The sequence below is a fragment of the Trichomonas vaginalis genome, chromosome IV, assembly GCF_026262505.1.
Source record: "Trichomonas vaginalis G3 chromosome IV, whole genome shotgun sequence".
Taxonomy (NCBI): domain Eukaryota; phylum Parabasalia; order Trichomonadida; family Trichomonadidae; genus Trichomonas; species Trichomonas vaginalis.
In genome coordinates this window covers 344,253-365,920 of record NC_067206.1, presented here as the reverse complement: position 1 = coordinate 365,920, position 21,668 = coordinate 344,253, and the positions used below count along the sequence as shown (strand labels likewise).

Sequence of the window (21,668 nt, the reverse complement as noted above, 5' to 3'; positions counted from 1 at the left end):
ACTCGATTATATAAAGCTTCAATTTATAACATATCCGTATGAAATACTCATGTTGAAACCATTAATTCAATATGAATTGCAGTTTACGAACTTAAAAAAATATCAAGCAATTGAGCAAGTCAGCAATAACTTCATTTGACCTAATATTTGCTTAAAACATCATTGTGAATTATATATACTGAATTGAATCTATTTATATTGTTTTTGAAATCTTCCATTGATAAGCAAAGTTATTATAGGGAATATTACAAGGATGAATACATCTGAACTACTAACTTTCGTTACAGAGTAAAAGTTATTTTGAGCTGAAATTCTGATTTTTGTGAAATTTATGTAAAATTTCTTAATAAAAGCTAGGTATTGTTTCGGAACATTTTGCATTTATTTGTTGCTTATGTGCAATTCTTGAATGATAAGTCAGATTCTGACTAATAAGCATTTGAATCCCTCTTATTAATAGTAAACTGTTTAAAAATTACATAAAATGAGTTTCTTCTGTGTTACAGCGCTATTTAATGCTATTTTATGGTAATTGGTAACGTTTGAAAAATCCAAAAAAATTAGAAAATACTTGACGGATTTTCAATGAGCCGCCTCAAAAATTGAATTACATTCAATTTAAAAGAGGCTAAAAATTGAAAATTCTTCAAGTATTTCATCATATGTCGGAAATTGAATTTCATTAAATTTCCGACATATGATGGGGAAATATTTTTTCAAAGAGAAAAATACAAAATTTATATGGAAATCATGAAAACTAAAAATTTGGAATTCTAAACTATCTTTATTTTGTCTCTAATACCTTTTTTTGTTCAAAGAGAAAGCGTTATATTATTAAAAATCAAGAATTTGATTTCGGATCGACAAGAATAATCGGTAAAACCTTTTGTTCATACATGGAATGACCATAGATAGGGCTGTACATAAGCGGTAAGCTTAAGATTATCTATTTTTTCTCTATATTCTACCTCATATTTCACATTTCTTTTAGAAAATAAACAAAACAGTTCATCAATCATATTAAAAGGTTAAGCTATATTCCGTCTGTATTCGATTATGATCTGATTTATTGAAAGGAGAAATCCAAATTTTGACATAAAAAATGAAAATTAAAATAATTTTCTTTCTAATATGATAACAGGTCGATATAATGTATCTTCTTTCCAATTCAATTTTGAATGGACTATCAATTCTTTACACAGAATAATAACTGCTATTACACAATTCATCAAACTAGTTACGATAAATCCATTTTCTGTTTATTTTCGGATTCAAAAAATTTTGATAGTTTGATGCCTGAAGCATTTCTCTGGTGGAATGCTGTCGTAAATTACGAAGAAAATCTAGATACTCCTCCAGAAAGACCAGGCATTACTGAGATGAATATTATATGGCAGGAATTATCTCCGATTTTTCATACTCATTGTAATGAAGGCGAATCCGAAGAAATGTACTGGGAAGATGTTTACAAATGCCTTTGCACGTTAGCAGACAATCAAAATGTTGGTGACCCAAGAACAGATTTCTCAGCTTTTGTTGAGAGCTTGTACTCTTATAGAAATTTAATAAAAATCACTGACTTAGATGGCGCAATATACTACGCACAACGCTTTTGTCCCAAAGAAAATTCTAATTTCTTTGTTCACGAATTTCTTTTTGCTGTTTCTGATCCATTTTTAACCGTAGAAGCAATAGACAAGCTTAACTCTTTAAATATCGAACCATGGAAATCATACATTCAGCAACCAGGCGCAATTGAACGTATATTTGACTTATTTATTACATTTCTTCAACCAGCTAACAGAACAGTTGAAAATGAGTATGAAAGCTTCAGAGTAATGCTTGCAAATCTCATGACAACATTAATTTGCGAATCAAATAACGAAGTCTTCAGAAAACAACAATATGCGGCAAGTTTATACTCCAGATTACTTAACCTGATTATTTACTCTCAAACAGATGCATCTGTTTCATTTGCTCGTTGCGCAATTCAACTGAATAAGAAATTTCTCAAAGAATATGATGCAGATGAAAGAGCTAAACGTATTGTAGCACTTTTAAATGCATCAACATCAAACAAACTATCGCATGCAATGACTACTTTATTTGCTGTTTCGCAAGGTTCAATAACTATACCAAATTACATCTTGGCACAGCAACTCTCGAAGAATATACAGACAGAATTCGATTTGAATACGGTTGTTTCTATAAACAGAACAGGAAAAGAAGCAAAATTTATTGTTATGCGTTCTGTTGCACAAACAATGGTCCAAAGCAAGCTTTTGATGAGGTTGGCTGCAAAGTATTTAGTAGAAATAATGAGTTCACTCGAAGATCAAGATTTAATTGAATGGATTCAAAAATTCTTTTTGTTAATTTTCGTTTACATCAAGATTGCATCGAAGAAAGAGAAGTACATCAGAAGATTATTGATGCTATGCGAGATCATTTCAACAGAACAGTTCTTATCCGCAACTTTTGCTAAAAAAATCATTTTACCATGCGCCAACACGTGTTACCTCAAAGGCGGATGCGATTTCTTAACATATTACTTCCCATTGGGATCGGATCTACCCCAATCTAATACTTATTCCAGAGAGTTGTCTCGGTACGAGAAAATGCGTTTTAAATTAAAAACATTTCCATTCAAAAACAACTCAAACATGCTTGTCGAAGGATCTCGTAATAGAAAGAACTCAAATGGCGAGGTTCCTTTGGAGATGAGAGCTATTATAAACGATTTTGCAGATTTAGGAATTTCTGAACGAGCAAAACCCTATTTATATCGCAGATCCAAACTCTCCGTCATAGACCAGCAGAATACCATCTTTACTCTTGAAGATTTTATTGATCAAAACAAATCAAAAGCGGAAAAGATCAAAAACAAATCGCGCCATAAGAGAAGCAGCGTAAATCCAGATCTTTTCACTACAGAAGGCATTCTCCCTATCACAGGATTGCGTTCCTGCATGTACGCAAACGAAGCTCAATTATATGACTTCCAATACAAGATTTTAATGGATTTTACCAACATAGCCCATGAACTCATCAGTGTACTGAAACAGTTACCAGGTTTAAACGCCGATATACGCCTTCTCCAGTACGATATGCAGCATTTCGGATTAGAAGACAATTATTACAAATCACTGAAAGACCAGAGAGCACAGCTGAGGAAACTGATACCGATATACTCCAGGAAGTACACTGCTCCTAAGTACATCGAAGAGATTTTCGGTGTTTTGTCTCAAGGCGGCGTAAAATTCGACCAAAACCTTCAGTACGCGCCTCCAAACGAGCTAGACACCGTCCTTGTCGAGTACATACAGAGGAGCTCCTACAAAGAGATCATGAATGCCACCGCGATGATCATTGAAGACGGAACACTCGATGGAGCTGTTTCGACAATTTGGGAATTGAATAATTCTATCATTGAAGACTTAAAGATGACATTTAACCAGAACGCAATGATCCTCTACATGTCCCTTATCAGAGCCATCTTCGACAACGCGTACGCATTGAATCCAAGACCTCATTTGAACAGGTACTCAAAAGCCAACAAAGAATTCTTAGAAAAAGCTCGAAAATTCATAGAACAACCGATTTCTCTTCTCAATTTGAGCGAAACCATTGTTGGAGCTAAAAGAGTGAACCAGCCAATATACTCTTTGATGCTCAGCTCAAAGTATTCCTTCGAGCATATCCAGTTCTTAACAAATCCAATTGATATTTTATATCAAATTCATCTTCAGTGCCAACAGCTGTTTCAGCTGTCATCAACAGGAACTCTCTCGCCTCCTGATCATCAGATGCTCATTTTGGCTCTTGTTGCTTCGACTCCGCCGTCAAATGCAGTAAGTATTGCAATTTTCCTAGAAAAATGGGGAAACTTGTTTTCAAATGCTACTCTTTCGAAGTCAAAGCGTATGTTTATTGATGCGGTTTCAGGAATCATCAATATTGTAAAAATTACAGACGATTCTTAAATTTTGTATAAATGTATATTATATTATTTGTTTTAAATCATTATTTTTTTCATTACGTACCCATGCAATGTTTATAATACTTGTGCTTGAATTTATCAATCGGAACATAAAAAATTTGATCTAAAAATTGAGGAAAAGATCAGATCCATATTATGGCATTATAAAATATTGCTATATCCTGAACCGGCTATTTACTAATTTAAGAAATTCCGATAAATTATTTTTGTTTTTCAAAAAAATGGGCTATACATGGACCAGTTCACGGAGAATATCTCATTCGATAAAATCTATGATATATGAAACCATATAATTTGACCATTTCTGATTACAAAATAACAGTTTCGGATATTCTGAAATTATAAAATGTATAGATGATTTATTATATCTAAAAAGAGTGTAATAAAACAAACGACAATTTTTAACAAAACCTATATTATGGAAAATTGAAATTCCAGTTTGATATAACATTTTCATCTTCGATGCAATTGAATAATGAGTTAAAGGCGATAATTTCCTTTGATCTCATATCTTCTTTATCTGTATCATTTGGTACGATTTGGGTGACAATCTTGGATTCTGGTTTGGGACTACTTTCTTTTTCGGGCGGAGATGGTGCATTTTTAGATGTTACCCTCTTCCACTGTTCAGGATCGTAATCTCCATCAGCTAAACCGAAGAAAATCGCTCTTCGGTCGATTCTGTGAATTGGCTTTGTTGGCTTGTATTTACTAAAGACGTCGCTATGGGTTAATGAAAGAATGACTCGTAAATAATCACCACATTTTGCAGAAATTTCTTTGAAGAGATGATGATCGTTAATTCGAAGTGAACTTTCAATTTCAGCAGCTGCTAAAGGCCTTTTAGCCTCAGTTATTGCTTGCATAGCTCGCTCGCGTAGTTTAGCGCTTGTATGCGAACCATTTTGCTTCGATGATGACATTAAAAAAATATTGAGACATAGACATATTGAAACATATTGAATTTTTAATTTAATTTTGAAAACCCGTAAATTATGAGCACAAGAAATTAGACACGAAATCGTCGGAATATTGATATGTGACCTATGTTGGTCATATATCAAATGAAATGTCTGTCAATACAAACTTGTTGAAAATATATTTAATATTATTATCAAAGAGAATGTTGTAATATGCATGGCAAAAACAACGGTCCACTCTCAATTAGACGATGGGTTTTCAAATTTTTAAAGGATTATAAAAAATTAGAAAATCAAGGATTAAGACATACAAATGATATCTTTTTTGTTATTATATTTTTGAAATTTATCGGCATTGATTTTTTCAAATTATTGAAAACTTTATATCTTAAATATTTATAAATTATTAATATATTTGATTTCTAAATTTCGTAAGTATACATAATTTGAATTAGCACTCAATTTGAATCATAATTCTATTAAAATTTATCGATACGGTTGTTTTCTGAAAAACTAATTGAAATTTTGAAAAGATTCAAATTTCTTGTCTTTTCTTTAGGAGATTATGTAATATATATAAAATTTTAGAATCTAATAATTTCGGAAAATACTATGCTATTTCAATTTTTCCGCATCATTCAAATTTCAATTCATCTCGGTAATGATAATTTGATCAAAATACCATATTTGTCAATCATCTTCTCAAAATCGTATCTTACATCTTTTGAGTCAAGTTCGATTAAATTTGCCTTCTCAATTTTTATGAATTATTTCGACATTTCTTCCTTTCTTTCTTTTTGAATGTCAATCATTTTCTAAAATTATTGGCAAACTCCTTTGAACTCATATACATCAAATTTTTCTAAAGAATAATGCATTTTACAATATAAGTTTTAACTCTTTAACAATTTTAACATTTCGCGAGTTTATTAAATTTTTATGAAGAGATCCTCTCTAATTTTATCAAATGCCTTACCATATTTTTATTTAACAGCCTAAATTAAAATATAACGGTAATCCAACTACCTTCAAACCTGTTAAATTATTTTTCTATTTCCAATGAATTTTTAGAAATTCAGCTTCCAAATTCCTATATTTTTATTCATATGATGAAACCACTGCATCCTCAACATACAAGCCTTTTTAACTCAACTAATTTGTTATTCTGTTCAAAAAATACCACACTATATTTTACTAGAAAGAGAAATGATAGTGATATTTTCTAAATATGATATTGTGTCTATATTTTATGAAAGTTAAATACGAATACGATATCTTTAAGAACAGATTCACATATGTAATCATTATATTAACATAAAACTTGCAAACTGTCTGTTTATGCTAAATTTCATTAAAGCTTATAATCGTTGAATATTTTATAAAAGAATTTACAAACAAGAGATAAAATAATTTCGTATAAGGCACTTGAGTTCATATTGAAGCGAAGAGAAGAGTAAATATATTAATTTTTGACCCTATAAAGCTCTTATTGACATAATAAAAGTTTTTTTTGTGTTGATAATCTTAAACGTAAAGTTATTGCGTGGTTTAAGTGATAATACGTGCAAGGTATTTCTCCAGTAGTTACTAGTGAAGATACAAAATTCAAAATAATTTATGAAAATGTATCTTCTTTTTGTTCTATCGAGTATATTTGCTCAAGGCCATCCCTCTCCTGCTTTGATGCAAAGCTTTGTATAAATAGAAAATAATTTGTCTGAACATCTTTCAAACTTTTCTGTAATATAGCGCCTGCTTTAATTCTCTCAGCTACTGAGGGTATTCTATGTAATAGTTGTGCTATTTCTGAATACGAAAGATAGTATCGTTTCATATCTTCAAGAACAAGTTTTGTATCATTCCAATTTTCACACCTTGCTACAGTGTTAACCACTTGTTGAAATTTTTCTGGCGTTATTTTCGTTACTTCAATTTTCTCAACGTTTTTCTTTTTCTCGGGTGGAACGTACGGTGATAATACAAATCCCTGCTTCTTTGGTGGTGACTTTTGTCTCTTTTTAGTCGATTTCTTTTTCTTATTCAGTTTTGGTGCAACAGAGATTTTAACTTTCTTTGACATCGATATCGATATTGTCACTTTTCGATAAATAAAATAAATTTACAACTGAGTCTTGCCTTAGAAGTCATATGGCACCGGATATTCTTGCGTTTAAAAATGTCAAGGCCACATCGTAGACATACAATTTAGTGACATTTTAACAAATAAAATCATCAATTTTAAAAGTATTTCGTTTATTCAAATATATTGAGCAATTTTGCTAAATACCATTTGTTATATATTTCAAATCAAAACTATAGACGTGTGTACTTTATGATCAGTTGTTAAGCTATAAAGATTTTTTTTTATATTCGCATGATGACAATTCCAAATTTCATAAAATATATTACATTATCAATTCATCAATAATTGTACATTTTGAACCACCCAAAGGGATGAGGATATATAGATCTTCATTTGAGACATAATATTGCATTTGCTGAGTTTGTTGTTATCTAATTATAAAGGATTTAAATCCAAAAATACTACTCATAAGCTATAAATATATGACATCGGCATAAAAAATTTAAATTTAAGACCGTTTTTCTTAATTTATACCAAATTTGAATTTTTCTGTATATCATAAGATAAAATATATACTAATCGATTATCAAATTTATAAATGTGGAATCAAAATTATGGCTTTCCTCCTTATAATGCTGCTGATTACCAATTTCAAAATCAACCTCAATATCAAGGGTTAAACCAACCTCCTCCTCAGCAGCAATTTATGAATGAAGAGCCACTAGATTGGAATTTAATTAAATCTATTGATCCCATTTCATTAGCAAGGAACGGAAATATCACGGAATTACATCCATTTATATCACAATACATCGAAGCAGATTTTGAAAAATGCAATTCTCGATTAATTAATCATCCTTTATTAATTCGTTTATGTTTAATACTTCAATATGCACTTCATTACATGTCAGACGTGCAAAAACAAATGCAGAAGAAGATTGAAAGCCAAAAGAAAGAAACTAAATCACTTAATGAAAAACTCAAAAAATTATTCCAAAGTTATAAAAAGTTAGAAGAACAATCTAAAAAGAAATCAACAAATTTCGAAAGATGTCCTATTTGCAGGAAGAAATACAAAAATATTGGATATTTAGATAAACATATCCACAAAGATCATCAACCATACGAAAATGCATGGCTCCAAATACGAAATATGTCAATTCCTAATCAACAAATTCCAGTTCAACAACCAAATCAAAATAATGAAATTATGAAACTCGTAGAACTATACAAAGAGCTTAAAAATCAACTGGATGCTGAAAGGATGGCACGCGAGAATGCCCAAGATAGAGAAATGAAGCAAAAATCGAATAACCGAGTCGAAGAATTAGAAGCACAGTTAAATCACACTCAGACACTAATTTCCGAGGCTGAAAGCAAACAAAGTAACCTTGAGAAAACAATTCATGACGAAATAAACGAGTCATTATCAATTGCTTGCGATGGACTTGAACAATCATGGGCAGAATGGGAAAGAACATACGGATCAGTCCAAGAAATCAGAAATCCACCAATGCGCCAACAATCTCCCGTAAAAGTTACACTCGAACAAGAATTTGAATCTATCAACGACAAAAACAAACCAACAGCAATGTGGGCCACACAATCATCATTACTAGGAAATGATTTAGAAGTTTCACAGCAATCAGAGCATTCTTTGATGGAAACTGATCGAAAAGAATTTGGATCTTCACAACAAGTTAGTCGACAGTCAGTAAAGAGTGTTCCTCCAACAAACATCCAATCTATGTTCTGCAAATCACCAAAACAAGATGCTGAAATCATAAATCGTGCAAAAGAAATTTTATCCAAGCGTAAAAAGCCCTCAGAGATTACAGAAGACCAGATATCCAATGTCTCATCATTTATTTCTGATCAAGTACGATCAACAATTGAGAGTATGAGCAATCAACAAAATCCAGAGTTAATTAAAATTGTTGATCGCGATTTGAACATCAAAGAATACGATATTGTCCATAAGCAATTGAAGGAAGAGCTCGATAATGAGATACCTCTTCCAAATCAGTCTGCTTCAATGATATCTGATGCTCCATTCATGGAAAACAGGGAAAAGCCCGTTTACAATCCATCTCTTCTTGATACATTGAATGAGAATTCCCATATTGAAGGTTCTCTGATACACAACGCTGATTTAAGTGATGATGACGACGAAGATTTTGTTATTGATAAGTCAATCAAGCAGCCAGAGAGACTTCCTCAAATAGAATCGACTGTTTCTGAATTTGATGAGTCAGAACACTTCGAACCACCAAAGAAACAAGAACCAATCAAAGAATCTAAAATTTCAAATTCAGAATCTAATCATTCAGAAGAGATATATGAGGAAGAAGATTATGAAGAGGAAGAGGAGTACTACTACTCTGAAGAAGAACCACAAAACCAAAGAAAATTCGAAATCCAAAAACAAGAAGAAATTCAACAACCAGAACCCGTAAATAAAATACAATCCTTTTTCAAGGGAACTCTGAAGCCATCAAATTCATCATTCGAGCGTCCTAAATCCCCACAAAAGAAAATTGAAAATCGAACTCCTCAAAATTCACAAAATTCTTCACAGATAAGTGAATCATCCCGCTTAAAATCAGAAAAACCATCTCCTGAGAAGAAAGTAAATCCAAATTACCCACCAAATCTGTTTTCAATATCTGGATACGAAAATGCACAACAAAGTCCGGAGAAACAGCAAGATCCAGGGAATATACAAAAATCTCCGCCTCATCTCAAGTCAATAAACCCATTCCAACATGAAGTTTATGAAGATGTCAACAGATCTGTCTCAAAAGTACCAGAAGAAGTGAATTACTTTGTTGCACAAGAGTCATTATCAGAAGAGGACTTTGAGGAAGAGGAAGAAGTACTAGGAAACACAATGAAGAAGCAATTGATGCTCGGAGAATTTAGAGAGAAATCAGATAAGAAGAGAAACGAAATAAACTTCGATGAAGACACAGATGAAAATGAGGAAGGAGAACTTAAGTTCGAGGACCCACCGCTCATGACAAAAGATCACCCTTCAGATGACTTTTTCAGCGTTGATGAATGGAATTAATATTTTATATTTTTATATTTTTTTTTCTGTTTTAAAACTTTTTTTATTTGTCTAATTTAGTTATATTTAGTTTTCTTATTTTTCACTATATCAATATGTGATATTATCAAGAATGCGAGTGATTGACGAAAATGTAAAAAGCTTTTGAATATTTTGTATCAAAAGACATTTTATTCGCATACAAATTTTCGATTCTAGTCTAAGCTATACTTTAAATTAACTCTCCACTTTTAAAAGTCCTTTGTGAGGTGAATTTAAACTGGACATTCAATTGGTTTTTTTCAGACAAAATATAAAACTCATTAAATCAAAAACTCCGATTCTATTCCCCAAGCTAAAACATTTCTAAAAAATGGAATTTCAACTTTTGATAGAATCTTTTCTTAAGAAAAATTTGATTGAATGGAGATTTTTGAGTCATAAGATATGATTTCCAAGAAGAAATATATTTATTCTGATTATATATAAAACATGTATTTAATAGATTCAATTACTTTGGTAAAATAAAGTCCCGAGATTCGACAAGGACTTTATCAATCAGGTCAAAGAATTCATCATCATTATTCCAATACTGAGCTCTTTTTGCCTGCTCCTTTGCGTTTCTTAATTTGAGGGCTTTTGGAGTGTTTCCATTAAGCACATGTTTATAGTGATAGCGGCACTGGACATCCGTTCTGGTTTGAAGACAATTTGCTATGCTTGTCCATGCTTTTGTACCATACTTTTCTACTGCTTTGACAAGGATTTCTTCCTCTTCTTCGGTCCAAGCGGATTTATCAATACAGGGATTCAAAGTCCTCTCCCATCTCTGTGAACACTGTGATTTTGTCCTATTATTGCCAACATATTTTGCAACGAGTTCATAGTCTTTTGTACCATACTTATGAACTGCCATTACTAACCTTTTATCTTCATAGTCGCTCCACGTACAGACGAACCTCTTTTTGGAGTATGTTTTCTCTTCTTTCTTACATGTAAATACCGGAACATCATCTCTGTCTGTTGCAAGAATTTCCAGACATAACAACAGGGGATTGAGGCTAAGATCGAGTTTCATAACTAATTCTTTGCATTGCTCAAGAGAATAATGTCCATTAATATATTTGCTTAAAATCGCTTTGTACTGACGAATCAAGCGTTCGTCTATGGAGTTTTGGGATACTAGTTCTTTTAAGCAATAGAGCTCAAGAATATTGGAGTTCCAAACCATTATGAAAAAATGGACTTTTTATTTTCTAGAAATTGAATATTTTGAAGAGATTATATTTTCTGAAAAGTCACAGAAATTGAATGTGAATTTTTGAATTATTCAGTGAAAATATTCAAATATCGATTTTCATTTGCCTCAATGATTATTTGTACAGAATCACAAATATAGCAGAATTATAGCAAAATTTTTGCATAAAATATAATTGTAAAATGGTGTCAAAAATCATTTACAAAAAATGAAAAATAAATTATGAAAATAATCCATAAGGCAATGAAAGGAAGCTATCCACAAATTTTTAATATTTTTGAATAAATTGTAAATTTTTTATGAACAAGGACGGATTACCCTAATATTGATTCTGAAATGTCCTACACTTGTTTTTTTGAAAATTATAATTTTGGGAAAATTGGAGTTATTTTACTTTGTTAAAATTCTGAAACAAGATTATGCAAATTATTTTTTGATCCAGTTTTAGTGATGATATTCGTGAATCAGTATCAATAATATTTTTCATACAATTTCAATTTTGAACCGTTAATTTATGTATTTACAATAAAATTATAGTGTAAAAATACCGCATGGTACAAACGATCATTTTCAAAATAATAAGATGTTGAAAAAAATCTTAATGTTCAAAATCTTTCCAATTTATTTAGCAACTCATTTGAATTTCATTCTCTACCTCCTCAACATACTTTTATAAATCTTTATATCTCAATAAATTGAGATGTTTTGAAATTAGGGCAAAGTTTTTCATAACTCAGATATATTGATTTTAGATACAACAAACTGCTTCCCTATCATATATGTATCTCAAAACTTTGCCATAAACACCATAAATTGAGTTTACGAATTGTCCACATTGGTAATTATCACTATCATCTCAGTTCTATCTTGCAAAACTGATATACTCTGAGGGGTAATGCCAAACATTACACTTACATTAGTTCATTTTTTGAATTTCCAATGTTTTGCAGGTTAATTTAGTTTTTGATGAATTCAACATACTACATAGTCAGAAAACCATATAGTCATACATAATTTTGATTTATTTTTACTTGGCGCAAATTTTGAATTTTAACGTCCAGAATTTCGCACTTTTTTGGTTCTTAGCTGAAATCAAAGGATGCTTCCAAATCCAGGAGATAGGCCACCTCCTGGGTTGAATTTCAGTCAGCTTCCAGAAAATATACAAAAGCAAATTATGGAACTGCAGCTAAGGCAGTTACAGCAGCAGCAACAGCCACCGCCGCCCCCAAATGTTCCACACAGAGGAAGACCTAAAGGCAAGACAAAACCGAAAAAAATATATATAGAAGATAGTGATAGTTTTGATGAAGATGAATTTGCTGCTCAAGCTTCATCAGAAGTATCAGATGCACCAAGAAGAAGTTCTAGATCAAGAAAAAAGAGCAATTACATAGATTCAGAAGACTCCAGTGATGCTGAAGCAAATCCTACTCCAGCACCAAAAAAAGTTATTGCTACAGGACCGAGAATATCGACCATTATAGCAAAAAACAGCCAAATTCCAGATGAAACGAAATATATTTGCCAGATTCCGGAAAAATCTCTTTTCCATTCAAAAATATTCTCCGAAGCAGAGTTAAAAAGTGGTCAAAATACGGATGTTTTACAGAAACATTTCGAAGCTCTTTCAGATCAGCAAGGCACTGAACTGTCCGATATATCTAGTAATTACTATGAACCTGTATTTTCAAGAATTCCGATAGAATTATTATATGTTGATAGAATTATAGCTCATCGCGCTTTAGGCGAAAAGGAGGAAGTACCTCAAGAAATTATAGATACAAATGTATATATCCCTGGCTTTCCAATTAAGAATTATCCGAATTTGGAAAAAATTATTGAATTTGAAAAGCCTCTCAGAAAGCTTGAAGACTCAGAGGAAGCTTTCCTCGATGAATACGGTGTTATTAATCTCAAGCGAGAGGACGATAACAAAAATGAAAAGGCGGAAGAAGAAGAAACTCACGAAGCCCTTGAGCCGCCTCAGTCTGTTGAATTTCTCATAAAATGGCAGGGATATCAGGAGAATAGAGCTACATGGGAGAGCCCAGATTTGCTTTTAAGAAAATCTGATCTTCCATTTTCAATAGCCAATCTTTCTGAACTGCCAAGGCTCATGGATATCTACTGGATTAACACATTGAGGTTAAATCGCGGTCCTCCGTTGCCTTTTCAGCCTTTTACAGATTTTCCATTATTAGAACGCAAAATTTCATTATCAGATTCGCAAAAACAGTTAGTCAATCAATTAATTACAGCATCCCAATCACAATCACAATGCAAACTCTCAAATCCGGCCACAGGACGCATTGGAGCTGTTGCCGCCTTTCTTCATTTAGCCAGAAAGCAAAATCATCGCGTTAAAACAATAATTATTACATCTACGTCCAGAATTAATCAATGGATGGACACTTTTAGAATAATGACAAATTTATACGTTTCTTCTTACGATACAGAGGTTGATTCACGTCTTATAGTTAGATCCAATGAAGTTATCTGCGATCGCGGACCTAAAACAGACGTCCTTACTATGGCAAGTTCGATTTACTACAAAGAATCAAATTCTCTTGCTAATGTCAAATGGAACTACGTTGTTTTCGATGCAGATGACTATGTAACCTGCAATTTCCCTAATATCTTCAAGATTTTCATCGACAACAGGCCAGAAGGAAAAGTAGATTTTATTTACAAAGAAAATGTCATTTTCGTACCAAATGCTGTATCATCACAGATCCACGACAGACTTTCCAAGCTTCTCAAGATGCGAAATTCACGCGGAAGAGTGTTTAGAGATCCGACATTTTTATATCGCGAAATGTACAAATGTCATCAGCATCCATTCCTCACCAAAGCGATGGAGGATCTCATTATTGCCAAACACAAGGCCCGTTACAACTTAAGCTCCATTACATCTGAACAATCTCTTGAATTACTCATTTCCACATCGAATAAATTGGCCAAACTTATTGATCTCATCAAAGAAGTCAAACTTACCGTTGTTGTTTGCGACTGCTTTGCTCTAATCCGTCTTTTGGCCCCACTTTTGTCATCTCGCCACATAAATTACGGAATTGTCGACTCAGTTAACCGCGAAGAAGCCTTTCAGACGACAATGAGTGAAGGCGCGATCCTCATGACCAGGAATTACACTGCTCCTTACCTTGAAGATTTCAAACCAGATCGAATTGTTTTTGTCGACGTCGGCAGATCACTTGATTGCGATGTCAACCTCGTCAGATACTTCTCTCGAGGCCAGAACATCCAAATCTACCGCTTAATCACCGACGACAGCCTCGAAGCCGTCTTTTACGGTCGATTTCTCCACGATCCATCATTTGATTACACTCTCGCGAACTACAACGAACAGGACATCTTCCTTAGGATAGAAGCTCTCACGACACAGCCTTCACACGAAGTACAGACACACGAGAACATTGTTGTTTCTGTTCCTGGCGACAGAACTGTTGAAGAAATGTTCAAACCGACAGTGGAGATGGTCACGAGCCAGCCAGAGTTCTGGGACATTGCTTTCGCTCATTCCAGGCTGGAGCACATCAAGCAAGTCACGTGGAAGAAGCAGGAAGCAATGAGAATTGTCGATTTCTTGCTGAAATTCGGGTTCAGCGAATTTGGAAAAATTGCTGAATTAATGGGACGTCCACAAGAAGATGTTTCCATCTTTTCTCGCGCTGTTCTTCTTCATTTCCTCAGCGACATGGACAAATCTCAACTGGCGAGACACAACTTAGTCAACTCCATCATCTGGTTCGAGTTCTTCACACAGCCTTTCGAAGACCAGTTTGAAGAACAGAGCAACTTCTGGCACCAAGTCACAGCTGAAGAGTTGACACTCCAAACTCCTGTCTTTTTGAAACACAACTTTTTGAAGACACTCAAAGCGCAGTCCGAATCAATTCTGAATCACGTGGAGAACGTGTGGACAATCAGAGCTTTCCTGAGTCTTCACCAGGAGCCGTACATGCCCCCAAGATTTCCTATTGCTAGGAATTTCGTTGGAACATCTCCAAGATTTTTCTATGCTCTGTTGAATTCGTTTTTGGCTCATGGAAATAACTGGCAGGAAATCACACGGGAGATGGCGGAATTCCAAGCATCGGAAGACTTGTTGAGAGACTATTTCAAGATGTTTTTGAACTCTATAACAATTGATTTACTCTCGACATGTTTGCACGCGAAACATGATGGAAACTCCGCTCCTTTACTTGCAGACAAAATGATGAGGCCAATTTACCAAAGAGTTTGCAACGGACCATTCATAAATCAGTGGAATTTAGAAGAACTGAAAAGAGTTACACAGGTCGCAATGGACTTCCACATTCCTTATAGAGATGGAAACCAAGACTGGGAGGAATTCCACGCTCTCACACACATAACAACCAAATCAACAGCAGAAATAAAGAGATTCATGCTCGATTTGGACAATTTCATCAAACAGTCAAAAAGTGACGATTCATTAATTATTCCGCAGAGAATTATGAACTTGCCTGATACTTTTCCAGCTCAATCATTCTCAGGAACGAACATCAGGGATAAATACATTTCTGCGACACAGAGATTAGAGTACATCCACTCTCTCGCCATTGCAGGAATCAAAGATTTCAATCCAATGCCTGGTTTGCCGCCGAACTGGGACATTTCATGCGATTTCGCATTGATTACTTGCATTGTACAGTTTGGATTTAGGATCATTTCACAGGTGGGAATGTGTATTCCACACACAAGTCCTAATTACTACGACATTCCTTTCTCGAGAGATTTGTATGGTTTCGAAGAATTCCTCAGACAACAGCCGAAAGTTATTCAGAGAATTACTTCAATCATCATGGCAAACAGAAACGTTCCAAGGAAAATCAGGTTCTATCCTGGTATTTCTTCAATCGCATTCACTGATTTCATTCCTGCACCTCCGAAACCTCCTGTTCCACAACAACAACAAGTTCAGCCACAGACTCCTCCACATAAATCACACAGTTCAAATGTTCCTCCAAGTCCTGGAAACATGTTGTTTACTTCTTCAGCAATTCCTGTTAGTTCTGCAATGCTGACTCCGCCGAATTTGTCTTCAAGCGGTTCTTCTACTCAGCTGAAAAGTCCGAAGAGAGAAAATTCTACTTCGACGCAGCAGACGAAGATGAATTACCCAGCTCCACCAAATTTGGCACAGGCAAAAGCTCAGATTGCAGCACAGAACTTGGCTCAGTCCAAAGCAGAAGCGATCATGGCGCAGAGACAGCAGCATCAGCAACAGCAAAGAGCTGCAATGCAGGAGAAGAGACAACAGGCTCAGAAACCATTTAAATTGACTCCTCCACCTCAGTTATCACAGAAAGAGGAAAAAACCATTTTCCAGTTTGAGAATTTGCCTGATTTTCTCATGCAGAAACCACAACAAGTTCCAAGACAACAGTCATCTCCATCACCACACTTCCTTCCTCCTCCACCTCCTAGGCAGCAATCAACACCTCAACAAGTTCCTCCACCTAATTTAGACAATTCGAGGAACCAAAGTTCGATGATGTTTCCACCTCAATTCATGCTCAATTTCCAGCAACAAAATGCTCAACAAACTCAGCAGATCCAGCAGCAATTCGCTCCAAATCCACAACAGCAATTGCAGCAACAGTTGAAGCAGTTCATGAGCTTCCCACAGCCTCCACAACAACCACAGCAACAGCAACCACAACAGCCACAACAAACACCACAGCAACAGAAGAAGAACAAAAACCAAATTGCTGTCAATTTCTCTTCGATGCCAATTATGCCACAGATTCCACAGGCATTCAACCAGTTGCAGGCACAAAAGATGCAACAGAATACAGCTGCATCTCAGCAGAAGAAACAGTTGTTCCAGATGCCTCCTCCACCTCAAACACAACCACAATCTCAACAAAATCCTCAACAGCAACAGAATCAACAAAATGTACAAATTCCAACACATATTTCAAGGAAGATAATGAACATGACTCCACAGCAATTCCAGCAGTACCAGCAACAATTGCTAATGCAACAGCAGCAGCAACAGTTCCAACAACAACAACAGCAGTTCATGATGCAGAATCCAAACAACATGAATCAATTCCAACAGAGCCAAAACAAGCCACAACAAAACATCAATCCACAAATGATGATGGCAAAACCACAGCCACCGAAACCTGTTTTGACTCCGCAGCAACAGGAAGCATTGATAAACATCAAGATGCTGGAGAAGGAACATGCGAAGGAGGAGAAGAAGAGGCAGCAACAGGAGAAGAAGGAAAAGAAGGAGAAAAAGGAAAAAGAGAGGAAAGAGAAAAAAGAAAAGAAAGAAAAAATTCCAAAGCATTTGTTCCAAAGTGTTGTATTTCCGAAAAAAATTGTTTTTCTACCATAAATGTTATCTTTTACCCTATAATTCCTGGGTTGTCAATTTTTTGGGGGCCTATGGAGAAATTTACTTTATCAATAGCGCACCATAGATTCGAATCCAGAGCCTATAATTCTAGAAGTAGATGAAGGTACCCTAGAATAACTATGTGGTGTAGTTTTTATTGCTATTTAAGATATCACATAAATATATTAATCAAATAATAAAAATTTCAATAAAATTAAATAATTGTTATTTTTATATAGAGTAGATATTATTTCTATATTTAGATCGAAAAAATAAATAATTCTGAAGTACTAGTAATATTCATCCATGATGATTTATTTTTCAATATTATACAATAAGAAATATCTTTATAAGTTTTTTTTTGAAAAATGTTTAAAATTGAGAGATCAAAATTTCGATTTGTGAAAAGAAATCATAAATCAAATATGTCCTAATTTTGTTTTTATTAGGGTATACATGTTTTATACTCGAAGTACGGTATGTTGTTGTTTTTTTATTCAATAATTAAAAACTTGCATACAGGTCGTAAGGTGTTGGAATATCGTACACAGAGGGTACGCACATGTCTAGGGCAACTATTTGTTATGAATGAGTGTATTTTAAAAGATTTGAAATATCATAAGATTGATCCAAAATGGCATTATAATAAATGTTTTTATCCAATGTTAATTATATTTTAAATAAAGTAATGCAAAATTAATGACTTTTGAAAATTGAGAGAGAGAACAAAAAATAGAGTTTTTAAAAAACTAAATGTTGAAATAGTTTGAGATATCAATAAAATTAACAGTGAAAAATATTAATCAGAATAAATACAAAAATTGGGTATCTTATTGAAAAAATATGTGAAAAAGAGTGAAGATCAACCGAAATTTTATATTAATATAATAGGGATGCGTTAAACACGCCATTTGACCGGGCGTACATTTTTTTTGTTCGCCCAAAAATTTCGCCATTTGAGAAATTCAAAAATTAAAAATAAAATTTTAATCTTGATTTTTTTATTTTCGTGATTTTTTTGAAACTTACATAAGCGATGAAATACTTTTTTTTAAGTAATCGTTTATTATATATAAATATATCTTAATAAATTTAATTCCTTAAGGTAGAGCGTGTTCAAATTTAAAATCTCATACAATATTTTCTTAATGGCGTATTTTTCTGAGGTCGCCCAAATAAAGGCGAATTCAAAATTGAGAACTCCAAGGCGTATGGCGAGTATTCAAAAAGTACGCCACTTACAAAATATTGAATGTGGATTATCAATTTTTTGGCGTTTTCAATTTCAAATTTTGATATTTATGTTTATTTTATTCAGTATAATGCTAAGAATTAAAATATAAAATTCATAGAATTTTTTCTTTTAAAATATTTTACATTTTTATTAGACCACTCCTAGACTAGTCATCAGGTTATCCTCAGATCATCCTCAGCCTACTCCTTATCAGATTACTCATCATCCTCAGACTACTCCTTAGACCCCTCCTCATCAGACTACTCCTCAGATCTTCCTCATAAGACTCCTCCTCAGATCTTCCTCCTGAGACTACTCTTCAGACTACTCCTTAGAGTCCTCCTCATCAGACTAGTCCTGAGACTAGTCCTCAGACTAGTCCTCAGACTACTCCTGAAACTACTCCTCAGATTATCCTCAGACTCCTCCTCAGATTATCCTCAAACTCCTCCTCAGATTATCCTCAGACTAGTCCTCAGACTACTCCTGAAACTACTCCTCAGATTATCCTCAAACTACTCCTCAGTCTAATCCTCAGATTCCTCCTCAGATTATCCTCAAACTACTCCTCAGTCTAATCCTCAGATTCCTCCTCAGATTATCCTCAAACTACTCCTCAAACTCCTCCTCAAACTACTCCTCAGATTATCCTCAAACTCCTCAGACTACTCCTCGGTCTAATCCTCAGACTCCGCCACAGATTATCCTCAAACTCCTCAGACTACTCCTCAGACAACTCCTCAGATTATCCTCAAACTCCTCAGATTATCCTCAAACTCCTCAGACTACTCCTCAAACTCCTCAGACTACTCCTCAAACTCCTCAGATTATCATCAAACTCCTCAAACTACTCCTCGGTCTAATCCTCAGACTCCTCCTCAGATTATCCTCAGATTATCACTTTACATATATATATTGATAACTAAATAATTACTTATTATACTTTCTTTATTTTTTTTTAATTTTAAAATAATATTAATATATCTTTCTACGTTTAATGATGAAAGAGAAAGAGGAGTAAAAAGAAAGAGAAAAGAAAGAGAGAGAGAGAGAAAAAAAAAAGAGAAAGAAAGAAAAAAAAAGGACGGCGATAATTTTGTATTGTTTTGTTATTCGGCCGAATGGCGGGTACTTCGTACCCGCCATTCGGCCCCAAAAATGGCGTATTATTCTATTTTTAAACGGTCATGGCGTAAAACCGTCGCATCCCTAAATATAAAGGATATAAAAGAAATGTGAACGTAAATAAATATAAATTAAAAGATATAATTAAAATTTTTAATAAAGTTGAATCAAAGACAACAATTGATAGACAATTGTTGTCTTTGTGTACAACATTCACTTGAATTATAAACAATAACAAGTGTTTGTTGTTCACTGAGCAACTTTGATAAGAATCATTTGTGATTCTTGTCAAAGTTGAATCAAAGACAACAATTGATAGACAATTGTTGTCTTTGTGTACAACATTCACTTGAATTATAAACAATAACAAGTGTTTGTTGTTCACTGAGCAACTTTGATAAGAATCATTTGTGATTCTTGTCAAAGTTGAATCAAAGACAACAATTGATAGATAATTGTTGTCTTTGTGTACAACATTCACTTGAATTATAAACAATAACAAGTGTTTGTTGTTCACTGAGCAACTTTTAGAAGAATCATTTTGTAATACTTTGAAACACAAATAGCATATTATGCTTTTATTTATCTATATGTGTCATTTTGGGAGACATTGTCTATGCAAGTCTCCCAGAATGACACATTCATACACAATCTTCTTCTGATTGTGTATCTTTTGTCAACAAAGTGCAACAGTGCACTGTTATTGTGTGCTATGTGTCATTGTGGGAGACATTGTCTATGCAAGTCTCCCAGAATGACACATTCTTCTCAATGTTCTTACACTCTATTAAAACTATTCATAAATACAATTTCAATCTTATCCTCATTTTCTTCCTATTACACGTATCGAATCCCAACCTACTGAAACACTTATTCCTCACAATCATTCGCAAATTTTTCTAATCTATGTTTTCTCAACTATTATCCTTTACCTTCATAACAGCATTTAAATATTCCTAATGAAATTTAATGTTTTCCTATTAAATACTTAATCACACAAAAATTATATTATCAAATTTTTATATCATTCTTAAATTCCAGATTATATTGCTTACTTTGCAAGCTAACTATAATATAGTGTGATAGCCTTATTGAACTTTGATCAAATACTCCTTCGTCCGTTAAAAATTAAGATGCGTTTAAAAAATCGGAAAAAAATTCTTTTGTTTTATTTTTAATTTTTCAACCGATAAAACTTTTTAGAAAAACTCCAAATTCCAAGAAATGCTTAGATTCAATATGAAGAACATATTCATACAGTCATTTCGTTTCAAATTTCAATTTTCAAATCGAACAAAGCAGCAAATTTGAATACTTTACAAAATTTTGAAACGTCTTTTCCCGAATGAATATTGAGTTTCAAGCCGGACAAGCTATAGCAAAACTGATCCTTATGACCCACTCTATCATTTTGGTTTTTTTGCAAAACGTGGGTAAACACCCATCTCATAACACATTTTTTGCAAAATTAGGTAAAATCCGTGTAAATGCTCAGATACATGTGGCCAATAATATTTGAATACTGACAGGTCCGGATATTAGGTTTAAATAGCTGATTTAATTCGAAATATGAAAAAAGATGAAATCTCAATGTAATATAGTAAA

General features: G+C 33.5%; 6 protein-coding genes across 6 annotated transcripts; 3 read left to right on the top strand and 3 right to left on the bottom strand.

The window, feature by feature from the left end:
- Positions 1-1,178: 1,178 nt before the first annotated feature.
- On the top strand, positions 1,179-4,016 carry TVAGG3_0002080 (uncharacterized protein; the record flags this gene model as incomplete). Its single annotated transcript, XM_001312419.1, has 1 exon — positions 1,179-3,983. The coding sequence occupies one exon, from the start codon at positions 1,179-1,181 to the stop codon at positions 3,981-3,983; it is 2,805 nt and encodes a 934-aa protein (XP_001312420.1).
- Positions 4,017-4,416: 400 nt separating this feature from the next.
- Positions 4,417-4,955, bottom strand: TVAGG3_0002070 (uncharacterized protein; the record flags this gene model as incomplete). The annotated part of the gene is made up of 1 exon (XM_001312420.1): positions 4,417-4,923. The coding sequence occupies one exon, from the start codon at positions 4,921-4,923 to the stop codon at positions 4,417-4,419; it is 507 nt and encodes a 168-aa protein (XP_001312421.1).
- Positions 4,956-6,281: 1,326 nt separating this feature from the next.
- TVAGG3_0002060 (protein of unknown function (DUF4476) family) lies at positions 6,282-7,475 on the bottom strand (the record flags this gene model as incomplete). Its single annotated transcript, XM_001312421.1, has 1 exon — positions 6,536-7,000. One exon carries the CDS (start codon positions 6,998-7,000, stop codon positions 6,536-6,538), a length of 465 nt encoding a protein of 154 aa, XP_001312422.1.
- A 126-nt stretch (positions 7,476-7,601) lies between these two features.
- TVAGG3_0002050 (zinc finger, C2H2 type family protein family) lies at positions 7,602-10,109 on the top strand (the record flags this gene model as incomplete). Its single annotated transcript, XM_001312422.1, has 1 exon — positions 7,602-10,073. The coding sequence occupies one exon, from the start codon at positions 7,602-7,604 to the stop codon at positions 10,071-10,073; it is 2,472 nt and encodes an 823-aa protein (XP_001312423.1).
- A 428-nt stretch (positions 10,110-10,537) lies between these two features.
- Positions 10,538-11,283, bottom strand: TVAGG3_0002040 (RNA polymerase II transcription regulator recruiting protein; the record flags this gene model as incomplete). Its single annotated transcript, XM_001312423.2, has 1 exon — positions 10,564-11,283. One exon carries the CDS (start codon positions 11,281-11,283, stop codon positions 10,564-10,566), a length of 720 nt encoding a protein of 239 aa, XP_001312424.1.
- Positions 11,284-12,396: 1,113 nt separating this feature from the next.
- Positions 12,397-17,919, top strand: TVAGG3_0002030 (chromodomain-helicase-DNA-binding protein 3-related-related family; the record flags this gene model as incomplete). Its single annotated transcript, XM_001312424.1, has 1 exon — positions 12,410-17,704. The coding sequence occupies one exon, from the start codon at positions 12,410-12,412 to the stop codon at positions 17,702-17,704; it is 5,295 nt and encodes a 1,764-aa protein (XP_001312425.1).
- Positions 17,920-21,668: the final 3,749 nt, after the last annotated feature.